Source organism: Echinops telfairi, unplaced genomic scaffold (assembly GCF_000313985.2).
Source record: "Echinops telfairi isolate 266 unplaced genomic scaffold, ASM31398v2 ScPeMD7_70;HRSCAF=299, whole genome shotgun sequence".
NCBI lineage: Eukaryota > Metazoa > Chordata > Mammalia > Afrosoricida > Tenrecidae > Echinops > Echinops telfairi.
The window spans coordinates 59,518,347-59,530,699 of NW_022103968.1; the positions used below are offsets into that span (position 1 = coordinate 59,518,347).

The 12,353-nt window shown below is 34.7% G+C and overlaps 1 protein-coding gene across 1 annotated transcript in view; it reads right to left on the minus strand.

Moving 5' to 3' along the window:
* The window catches only part of HERC4 (HECT and RLD domain containing E3 ubiquitin protein ligase 4), a 134,871-nt gene that overhangs the window by 3,702 nt on the left and 118,816 nt on the right, over positions 1–12,353 (minus strand). The window contains exons 19-22 of the mRNA XM_004701380.2: positions 11,020–11,186; positions 10,331–10,397; positions 7,533–7,615; positions 3,543–3,726 (exon numbers count right to left, since the gene is read on the minus strand). Coding sequence (XP_004701437.1) covers positions 3,543–3,726; positions 7,533–7,615; positions 10,331–10,397; positions 11,020–11,186 — 501 coding nt within the window. The remainder of the gene's footprint in view (positions 1–3,542; positions 3,727–7,532; positions 7,616–10,330; positions 10,398–11,019; positions 11,187–12,353) is intronic.

Consider the following 12,353-nt stretch of genomic DNA (forward strand, 5'->3'; position numbering starts at 1 on the left):
CACACAGGTGCTATTTCATAATGGCATTCAAGCATCCTTATGAAAAGAGGTTATTATATGGTGAGAAAGGTCTTCCAGCCAACAACCATGTGAGTAAGCCCCACTGGAAGAAAATCTCAAGCCTTCAGATAACAGCATTACCTGCCAACATATCTATATATATATATATATATTCATAGTAAAAAATACACAGTGCAAAACTTGCCATTTTTAATTGTAACATCTGATGTCACTAATCATACAATGTTGCTGTGCAACCAACATTCCAAACAGAAACTGTTCTCATTACGATATATTCCATCTCCATACCTCCCTGCAAGTTCATGACAACTACTATCTCTAGGCAGTTCTAATATAATGAGATAAAATATTTGGTGTTTCTGTGTGTGTCATCGTGTTTTCCCCCCTCCCCCAGTTAAGCATGATGTTTTCAGGTTCATTTGTTTTAGAGCATCTATTAGGATTTCTTTCCTTTTTATGCTAGCCACGATCTTGACTCCAATCTTGAGACCTCAGCCAGAAGTGCCCAACGAAGTAATTTCTGAATTCCCGATCTACAGGAACTATGTGAGGTGTCATTTTTATGTCAGTAAGTTTGGGAAATTTTACAGCAATATATAACTAATATATTTGTACTTTCAGGAATGCTAGCAGTAAAAAAAAATAGGGTAAAGGCATAATTGACACTGAAACATTCTTGCAATCCAGTCATACACGGCCTTTACTTTTCCTCTTAGGTAACAAGCGCCTTCCAACATCAGTGCTTTGGGACATTGTTCCCTCAGCCAATTACTTAGGCCCGTGGTTCTCAACCTTCCTCATGCTGCGACCCTTTCATACAGGCCCTCATGTTGTGGGGACCCCAACCATAACGTTATTTTTGTTGCTACTTCATAACTGTAATTTTGCTACTGTTATGAATCGGGCAACCCCTGGAAAGGGTCATTCGGCCCTCAAAGGGGTTCTGACCCACAGGTTGAGAACCACTGATTTAAGACATTTCCTCTTTATTTCATTACTTGTCAGACTTATTTCTAGTTGCCTTTAAATATCAGTTAATTTATTAATTGATTTATTCAACAATCATATAGTAAGTTTTAGTCAGTTTCAGGCCCTAGAAAAAACCTGCAGGGAGCAAAATCTTTACTTACCTCCTGCAGCTAAACCTACTGAGAGGTTCCCACATTTGTCTGGCCTAAGTTAGGTTCACCCTTCCTTATCACTTATTAAAACTCTTTGTATTTAACAAGTGTACTTATCACAATTTAATGAAGTATTTAATGTCTAGCGTCTTTATTGGACTGTAACTAAATGAGTACAAAATAGTATCAGGCATCTAGTAGCAGCTCAATAAACATTTTCTCAGGCGCTTCTTGAATTTTGAGCTCACTCTATTTTAGAACTCGCAATTAAAATCCAGTTTCTACAAAATATTAGCTATTATTTGCAAACAAGTTTGAATAAAAAGACTTACATTTTAAGATGAATTAATTTACTAACTTATTTAAATTATGTGAGCCATGTGGTAGGGAAAGAAAAAAGGGTAACTTTTCTTTAATGTAAATGATCTGGAAAAATTCCTTGTAAATGAATCAAATATGTGTACACACACACACACCAAAAAACGTGTATGCATGGAATAAACCAGGGCACGTATAAAATGGACTTGTTAGTGCCATCGAGTCAGTTCTGACACAATATTTTGCACAACAGAATGAAGCACAACCTGGTCCCCTGCATCCTCACCAACATTCCTATTCTTAAGTCCATTGCTGCAGCTACAGTGTCAATTCATCTCCTTGAGTGCCTTCCTCTTATGTCGCCCCTTTACTTTCCTAAGCATTATGCCCTTCTCCAAGCACTAGTCTCTCCTTACAACATACCCAAAGTATGTAAGACAAAGCCTCGCCCCCCTTGCCTTTAAGGAGCACTCTGGCTGTACTTTTTCCAAGATAGATCAGTTTGTCCTTCCAGCAGTCCTGGGACTTTTGCGGGCATGATCGTCGAGGGCAGCGCTTCCTTCTGTTGCACCTGGAGTCGCTGAGTCAAAACTGACTTGAAGGAACCCAACATCACAACAGCAAATTTCTGGTAATGTCCCCAGAGTTTTAACTGGTATCCAAGATTTTTAAAACCTCTCACCAAAGTATTCTATTGGTGAATAGGAGAGGGAATATAAAAGAAGTCTGATGATTCTTTGAACTAATCCTGTTGCTTTTAGTCCGACTTCATAATACTGCTATTAGTAACCGGGTGTACCAATTCTCGATCCTTTCAGAGATTTGAGGGTACAAAATAGGTTGCTTCTTTAGGGCTGTCGCTCTGGAGGTTTAGAACAAAACTTTCTTTGCTCTAAGTCACTCATTTATTATTTGTTTTCCATCTTCCAAAGCTGTGTTTTGTTCCCTGTGGGGGGATGGAATAGGTGGGTATATTCCTATTTTTATTCCTTTATTGCCTTCCCAGTATGACTGTAGAAGGGAGCAGAGCTAAACATGCAAACTGGCTCATTTAAATATTTTTGTGTGGATATTATATTAACAAAAAATGGGATTACTAGGTTGTATAAGTAGTATCAAGATAAAACCAATCTCTGGAAAAGGACATCATATTTGGAAAAGCAGAGGGTGTCAAATGGTTCCCAACAATGGACTCATATCCATCTAGCAATAGTTGTGAGGATGGCACAGGACATGGCAAGGTTTCTGACATAGGCAGGGCCACTATAACTTGGTGGCGGCAACAACAACACAACATAGGGCTTAATCAAATGGTCTCCAAAGAGGCTGTGCCATTTTGCATTCCCACTAATATTGTATGAGAAGAGTTACTGATGCTTTGTATCTTTACTAGCACTTAACATTATCAGCATTTTTGTTAGCTATTCTATTAAGTGTGTAATACCTAATTAATAATACAAAAATACAGATAGAAAATTTATAAGTATACCCAGAATATATCTTTCTCAGAGTTGAGTTTACCTATAACTCTGTAGTAAATGTTTTTCTGAAGAAAGATTTCACAACTTGGATACACAAGAAAGGTAAAAAGTTTTAAAAATCCCCAGTCTTTTCCCCAAATCTCCCTTTATTAGTTAAAATAAATAATTAAATCACTTAAATGATTATGACATGAATTTATTCAATGCTAAAAAACTTAAAATTAAGACTAATAAAGACTATTCAGTAAAAAAGAAAACAAAGATCTTACGCATGACAAGCACATTTCATAATGGTTTCGCTAGAACTGAGGCAGAGGGAAAATCCAGTTTTAGCTGGGGCTAACATTTGCGTCTGAAGTAATAGTTTTCTATATATGACGATCAATATCATCAAACCCAAAAACTCTATCTCTAATTCATACACAATTTAAATTCATTCACTGTGGAATAAGCCAAAAAAAAAAAAAAAGTGGGTTGCTATAAAATGACAGCAATCAATTCTGTAACATGGAAACAAATGGGAGAGTAAGATTTCCATCAATAAGCCATGTTCTTTTTTCAACATTTCATTTAAACTACGTCATGGATTTGTTTTTCCTACCTTTTCCAGTTCCTTCCAATCATAGTTTGTATTCCCAATCACCATTGCTTGTAGCTCATTAGGTTGAAAGAGCTGAAGGACTTTTCCACCACAGACCTTATGAAAGCCCGCATAAAAGGCATCAAATAGGGAAGCCACTGATTTATTAAATATGTAATCCACGTAAGCATCAACAAACTCCTGCCTAGAAATAAAAAACAAACACACATGTAGATTATAAAAATCTTTTTAATGGAGAGTAGTCTTTTATTAAAGCTTTGAATGCACTGTATTTTGTTTGTGTTTTTAAAACTTAGCTATAAAACTGAGAATGTATACGAGCCCCCCAAATAAACGTGTAATATTTTTTTCAAAGCTATGTATTTAAATTCCTTTACAAAATGTTATAACCCTCAAAGTACTCTCCATTCCACTCAATACATTTATCAAATCTACGATTCCATTCTTGGAAACACTTTTCAAACTCATCTGTTTGGATGGCTGATAGCACCTCCCTCGTTTTTTTCTTCACCTCTTCTAAGTCCTCAAATCACTGTTCTTTCATGTCCTCTACATTCGTTGAAACAAAAAGAAGTTACATGGAGCGAGACCAGGTGAGTAAGAAAAAAGAGGCATGCCATTTTTGCCCAAAACAAAACAAAAACAACAACCTGTCATACCAAAATGGGTATGTGAGCAGATGCATTGTCTTAGTGGCAAAACCATTCTGTTGGCCACAAATCAGGTTGCTTGATTAACAGTCTGACCTGGTGGAACAAACTCTAAGTGCACTATCTCCCAACCCTGCCTCCCTCACAACACATCGGGTTTTTGTGGGTATGTAAAGGTGCAAAGAGTTTATAAAGAAACCTATTTTTCTTTCTACAAAAACTTGTATATCAGTGAGGCATATAAATTCATTTTGCTGTCATTGGTAGGCTACTCTTAACTGAACATTTCTATTGCTAGTTGGTGGACAGAGCAATCCAAATTATTTTCAAAATAATTTAAAAATATTTTCACAAACCATCCAAAATTTATATGCACTACCCCACAGGCATGCCTGAAAAGAGTGATCCGTTAAAATATAGTAAGTGATGAACAATCAAGAGCTTTGGAATCCAGACTATTTGATAAGACTTCAGAGGCTTTTATTTCCCCTTGGGTTTCCAAGAAACGGGACATTTATTTTTTATCTACTATCTGCTCAATCAGATGAATTCTTTTTTACCTACTATCTAGGTAAAAAAACACGAGAAGGTAAGCTAGAGGGCTTACCTTTCACCTTCTTGTTTCCCGAACAATAATAGATGATTCTACATATGGGAATACTAGTTAATTCACAAATCTAGAGATATTATTCCTACCAAGTTATAAAACAAAAAAGGCAAAATTGTTTTGTATAAACCTATTTTTTCTATAATGCTTTCATTATCTAATTAGGATTGGTAGTATATAAAAAAGTGTTAATTATTTGTACACTAGATAATCTGTGTGAAATAATATTATTGAGATTATCCCAACAAAAGAAACTCTAAACAGGAAAGAAAAACTTTCTAAAGTCTAAACTGTGTCAAAAACATATTCTGAGCCATTTTCCCTATCAAAATTTTGTCTAAAAATTCTATCACTTAAATAGCTTATTATTAATACAGTTTTAAATGCCTAATAATAATTATTATACCCAACACTTACTGAACATGTACAAGTGCTAGGTATTATTCTAAGCATCTTAAAATTACTATCTCACATAACCATTTAGGAGAAGTTATAACTGTTCTCCAGTTTTCAAGATAAGGTGACTGAGGTATAGTCAAGATCAACCAACTTACCTTAAAATTACATAACTCTGAAGTAGCAGAATCAGGATTAAAATCATTTGGATCAAGTCTCTGGCAAAAGCCACAAAGTTAGGTTGTCTAAAGAACTAGAAGAAAATAAAAGAGACGGTCTCTATCCTCTACCTGACCTCCTGCCATTCAAAGGCTAGTAAATATTTATTAGCTCTTTTGCTATTCGTTCTGCCATTTATCTTCATGTTTTGATTTTCAATTTTTATTATTATCCAACAAACTGAAATAGCTAAAGGAAAACGTAAAGTTTACCTTGTACTTAATTGTCCCACTCCCCATTCATTTCTCCATGCTCTCATATCTATAAAACAATCGTGGTTCTATTATCATCGTTATTATGACTACAAATATTCATAGCTAACCTCATTTTTACACTACTTTTCTTAAAGAGAACTTTTTATTTCTTCTAGTTTGCGGCTTTATCCCCAACTTCTCCAACAGAAATGTCAATGTCCTGTAGATTCACTCAAATATATTAGCATCACTTCCTTTAAATTTTTTCTTCTTCCTGGAGACAATCATTCTGGATCCCTTTGTTCTCTTGATCCAACCTGGATTGTTAGCTCTTCCTAAATCTAAACAGATGAGGTACCTGCAGAGGGAATTTCTCTTTGCCTCTCTCCTGTACTGGATTCTGCTTTTTGACTTTTGTTTCGGTTTTTGTTTTGATTTCTGTGTCTTCCTCATTCTTGTTTTAATTCCTTGTTTTGGTAGAGCTTACCCTCCAGTAACCTCCTGTGAAAAATATATCAGAAGTAAATTTTCTCGAGACTGTGCATGTATGGAAATGTTTTTATATATCCACATACTTGGATACTTTATGGATACAGAATTCTAAGTTAAGGTAGCTTTTCTCCCAGGATTTTTATCTTTTTGTTCCTTAAAAGTCTGGTGTTATTTTGAAACTTAATTGTTTGTAAATGACTTTCTTTTGGGGGGAAATTTCAGGATTTGTTTCTGGGATTTTAAAACTTCATGTACCTTCCCTAGCAGCTCTGGGTGGTCCAGTTGATGAAAGGCTGGAGAGGAATCCACCTAGAGCTGCCTTGGACGATCTGCTACTTGAAAAAAAGAACAATCTACCTCCCCAAATGAGCTACTGAAAACTATGGAACTCAGTTCTAATCGGACACGAGATCACCAACACTTGAAGTTGATTTGATACAGCAACTGGCTAACTGGCACCTAGGAATGGTTCTGTTTTCAGTCTTCCACAGGCTCTATCTTAAAAGACACTTCATTAATTTTGGGAAGTTTTCTTATACCATTTCTTTAGTAAATTTCCAGTATGTTCTGTAAAATCTTCACCCTCAATGTTTTCAAAGTATCTACCTGGATATTACTCTTAACACTTTGAGGACAGTAATTTATTTCTTTGGTTTATTCTGGTTCGCCTCTGGTTCCTTGACATTTTTAATCATTGGTTTGGTTTGCTTTTTCTTAAATAGCTATTGACCTTTGGCTATCCTTTCACATTTAAGTTAATCAGTTCCTCCAGAGAAGCAGCCTTCAATTTACAGGGTCAAAGAGAAGGGAACTACGGACTTGTGCTTAGTTCTGTAGTTTTACATTCAGGGCCTTCCCCATGGCTGTGAAGTGAAGTATCCTCAAGTCTACACTCCCTTTAGTTCAATCTTTCTGAATGGAAGCTTCTAATCTTTTGTCCAGGCTGGAGAAAGGCAGTTGCCAGACTATTGATATTCTAAGGGACAAAGATTTCTGCTTCTTTTAAGAGCCAATTTTCCTGTTTTCAGCATTGGCCAACCCTACACACTTTCCAATGGATTCTGTTGTTTCCATGCCTGTGCTTTTGTTCTGCAATATGAACCTGCTGACTTTGTGGCTTCACAGTCCATTGCATGTTGCAGCTTTCTGAATGCTTAAAGCTACTCACCACTGTCTGGCCTCAAAAAGTGTTGCTTTTGGGTCCTCCTTCTTCTCTTTGTCATCATTGTGATTTTTAAAAAATTCCTTTACTTCACACTAATGCTTTAAAGGAACCTCAGAAGTAAAAGACAGATTACTTCCTCGATAACTATTCAAAGACTGAGTTTAGAAGAGTTATAATTTAAGGCTGTGACATGTTTCTAAGTATTCTGGAGTGAAGGAAAGTTACTCAATCTTAAAACTTGCATTAAAGGTGCTACCACTCACTTACCGATTTTGTTTGTTAACAGCTGTGTCTGCACCGTTTAGAACCAGCTCTTTCACTTCTGTTGCACCGAAATTTTCAACTGTGATCTATTAATTTAAATTTTATAAAATCAAGGTCAGATTCAAAACTTTAATAATCTATTAATATATTCTAGCATTATTTTACTAAATGTTATGTAGTAGTACATTTGAGGTAAATTTCTGTAACCTTATTTAATTCTCCATAAAGTGAAGACTAAAAATTTTCATCCTTTCTAGTAGTTTGAAATTTTACCCTGACTAATTACAAATTGCCAAATGTTTAAGTTAATTAGGAACAGGAAAGTGCTTTTTGTATATAACATATTAGAACAATTACTTCAAGAAAAAGCATTAATCAGAAAGAACGTTTTCCTTGGATATGCAACAGAATCAAAGTGTAAGTATGTAATCAGCTTAAAACATATACCTTTTTCCACATTATAATTACTACTTCTGTATTGGTTATGTCTGTCGATTATTCTCACTTTGTGTTTTCCTTACCAGTTTGGCTAATTCCTCCAAATAATATCATTCCAACCTCTGCATCTTTTTTTTTAGTTCCCCTATTTTTGGATTATCTTTTATTTTTCGTATCTGCTAACATGTAGTGAGATAACAGGAAGTGGGAAATATATTCCTGTTCTGGAGTTAACTAGCTAGCAAAAGAGAGGAAATATGATACGGCAACAATTCACTATAGTAAAATCATGTTATAATAAACAAACACAATGTTATATTATGATAAAGAAAACTTAATTCTAAATTAAATCTAGGGAAGTATGAAAGACCAAGGAGGAAATGCCATCTGAGAAACACCTAGAATGATGGCTTAGCATTCTGAGTGACTGGGAGTGGGTGGAATCTTAGACTGAGCACATAGACGCAACAAAAGAATAGACACAAGGAGAAACACAGAGCTATGAAAACTTATTATAGTATATTCCTTAGAAACAATGAAGAAAATATATATTAAGGAATGCTGTTTGATACAATAAATCTGGGGATGAAAGAAGAAACACAAGGGAAATCAAAAGAAAACCAGACTACAAATATTGCTGAAGCCCATTTGAAATTTATTATTTTGCAAAGAAAATTAAGCCAAATCCACTGCCATTAGGTTGATTCCAACTCACAGCAACCCTAAGGGGCAGAGCAGAACTGCTCAGTAGGGGTTCTCAGACTGTCAATCACTACAGGATCTTTCTCCCTGAGACCGCAGCCCCGATTAACTAACTCAGTGTCTCACACCAAGGCTCCTAAACAAGAAAGAACCACTAAAAATTTCAAAGAAAGAAATGGCAGGGTGAGACAATGTTTGACTTAAAGTTCTTAAGCATATGTAAGAGTTTACACACTTAAATTAAAAATTATTTTACTCAGATCTCAATCAAGGGGATCAATAAAGAGTCAAGGACAATTATTATGGAAAAAGATGAATTAATTGAAGAGGAACCAAAATTTCATAGTAAATACAAAAAGTCCAATAGAAAAGGAACAGTAAAATTACACTGATTCACTTTATCTTAAATTGGTAAATTTTGCTGTATCTGCACTATGTACCTTTTTTTTTTAAAGGATCAAGCAATAGTCAAACTCCTTTTGTTGGGGAGGACATGTAATTTTTCCAGCCAATTATCTGACAGCAGAGTAGTGTATCTTTGGTCAGCTTTGATTTTGACCACAAGGTTATAACATGGGTTATTTGGGAGGAAAATAAACAAAAAAAGGGAAAAAAGAGTAGGTTCTATCATTTCTCCTAAAGTCTCATTCACAGCATTTAAATCACTCGTAATTTTTGCAACTTTTCTCTAATTGACAAGTAGTCTAATTTGGCCAGACCATCATTCCTTGGTGACTTTGCATGTGACTTGGTCAGTTATTCAATATCCCTTTCACAAATCTGACACAAGTTTACATCTTTTACAAGATTTGCAATTTTATTTTCAAAATAGTATTGCATACAATGGTATTGTTATTACTATGCATTTGTATTATGATATGTCATCTAAAGGCAGGATGGACAGATGCTACTCTGAAGCAGTAATATTCTTATGAAAATCTTATCTAAGAATTCCTTTAATTGCAGACTAAAACATTTTTTAAAAAATGAACACTTGGAAAGAGGATGCCTTGAATTTATAAAAATCTTCATATTCCGATCCAGCACACAGGCTTTGAATTCACAGTATGAATACTGCTTCTGACATGTAAGGATTGTTTTCAGTTTTCTTCATCTGTAAAATGGGGATCCTATTTTGCTTATAAACATGTATTTCCCATTTACTCTTTGATAAAATCCTTTTTGTTACTTTGTACCTTTAAACTTCTTTCAGAATACAGATGTGCAATAATAGAACACTTACAATTTTGGGGGCTGTAATGAGTTAATTAAAATAAAGCATGCATCATGGCTAAACCAAAAACCTAAATACATAGCCACTGAGTGTATTCTGACTCATAGTCATCCTACAGGACAGAGTAGAAACTGCCCAATAGGGCTTCTAAGACTGCAATCCTTACTAAAGTGACCTAACTTCTTTCTCCTCTGGAGTAGTTGGTGGGTTCAAAACTATGACCTGAAGCTAGCAGCCAAATGCTTAACCACTGCACAATCAGGGATATTTCTGTATCAGGCCTGCACATGTTAAATGTTCAATCTATGTAAGCTAAAGAATTCTCTAAAATTATAACTATCAAAATAAAGAAAACAAAACAAAAGGTATAGTTGTTAAACAAAAGGGATGATGAATAATCAGGCCAACCTATGTCTTTTCATCTTACCGTAAAATTAAGACAAAATGTTTCCTCTATATCATCTTCTGGATAATCCAGTAATTGCTGCATGCTTCTGCAAAACAATGTATATGTTTCGTTGAGGTACAACATTATTGGATACATTTTTACTATTTTGTTTATAAACATATATTTTCTATTTACTCTTTGATAAAATCCTTTTTGTTACTTTGTACCTTTAAACTTTGTTCAGAATGCTGATGTGCAATAATAGGACACACCATTTTGGGGGGCAAAGGGAAGATACTATTTAGGTTTTTATCTCTCCTGAATACAATGATTATGTATCTTGTTACCTATTTTCAACATTTCTTGTATTTAAATACAATTTTCTTTTCATTTTGTGTAATCGATAAAAAGGGAATTTTATACATTTTTGCACTGAATGAACTAGATCAGAAATAAAAGTCCAAATGAATCATTATACTATCCATAAGAAAACATGATCTGTTATTCATTATCTGTTATAAAGCACTCAAATAATTCATAAAGTATTAAATTTAACAAATAGTTCAATATACTTTCAAAAGAAAATTTTAATCTGAGTAATCAATAAAGAATTTTTTTTTGAACTGGAAATTGAACAAGACTACAATATTCCTAGAAGGCTACAATTATTCCTAGAAGGAAAATTCCCTGTATTTTAAACACCATCCTGGTCACATTTTACAACTAACCTCCCAACATCAGGTACTAGTTCTTTCAAATCATCCAAGGATGGCTTCTTTGTTAGTAGTTTCTTATATAAGGCCAAAGGAAAATGGAGGTCCACAATAGTAAAGTTATAGATGGCTAATCCACAGATGACACCAATCAAGTGGAACAAATCACTGTCTTCAAATGTCTAAAAACATTAAAAGGGGGGGTGGGGTGGGTTAAAAACAAAGTTCTCTCAGTTAAGACATTAAAAACTATTTTTCTGATTAGATATACTTTTAACAAAAATTTAAAGATACAGAAAAGTAATGCAACAAAAGGAAAAATGTTTGTATTCATTCCTCTCTCAAGAACAAGTGCAGAAACAGAAATGTATAGACTCTTTTTCTAAATTCATAACATTGGTAGTAATGATGGTATCATAAGGCAAGTCTGACTTTTGCCCTAACAAGTACATTAGGTAGCAATGAAATCATCAGAGTACTAACCCCATTGCTATGGAATCAAAAGGACTCAAAAGCTAACTTGAAGAGCTTCTACTGTATGAATATGGGAAACATGAATATTAGTGAGGATAATAATTTGACAACCATCAAATATGTTTAAAACTGTAACTGTATATTAATACTTCAAAGCAAAATAAAAAAGACAACCATTGCTAATTAAAAGTAGTAATTATAAAAGTGAGAGAATCCTTTCGCGTATGAATTACTGATATTCATGTGTACCACGGGAATCAATAGTGACCTTATAGGACAGAATACAACTGCCCAAAGAGAGTTCCAGAGACTTCAATCTTTACAGCAGCAGATCAAGTAATTCTCCCTCAGAACTATTATCGACATTTCAGTTAGGCGCTGTATGCTCAGCAACTAACAACATTAAAGAACTGAGTTTCCATAACTGGTAGCATCACACAAGTTAGCCAGCCTCCTGGAATGCATCAATCTATTAATTAATGTATTCAGGAATTTAGAACCCAACAGTAGCTAGCTATTCTATTAGTATTTCTTTTAACTCAAAGTTCTACAAATAGAAACAGCTTTTAATTTCAAGTATATTCCCTTAATTACGGGTAGAAAATATTTTATGTTAAGACTAGATAGTATTGAGGTAGCAGATGGACACTGGGCCTCCACTCAAGTACTCTCTCAATGCAAGAACACTTTGTTCTATTAAACTGGCATTCCATGATGCTCACCTTCCCGACACAATCACTGAAGACAAAGTGGGTGCATACGTGAATGTGGTGAAGAAAGCTGATGGTGCACGACTATCAAAAGATATAGCATCTAGGCTTGAAGGTAAACAAGCTGCCATCTAGCTCAGAAGCAACAAAGCCCACATGGAAGAA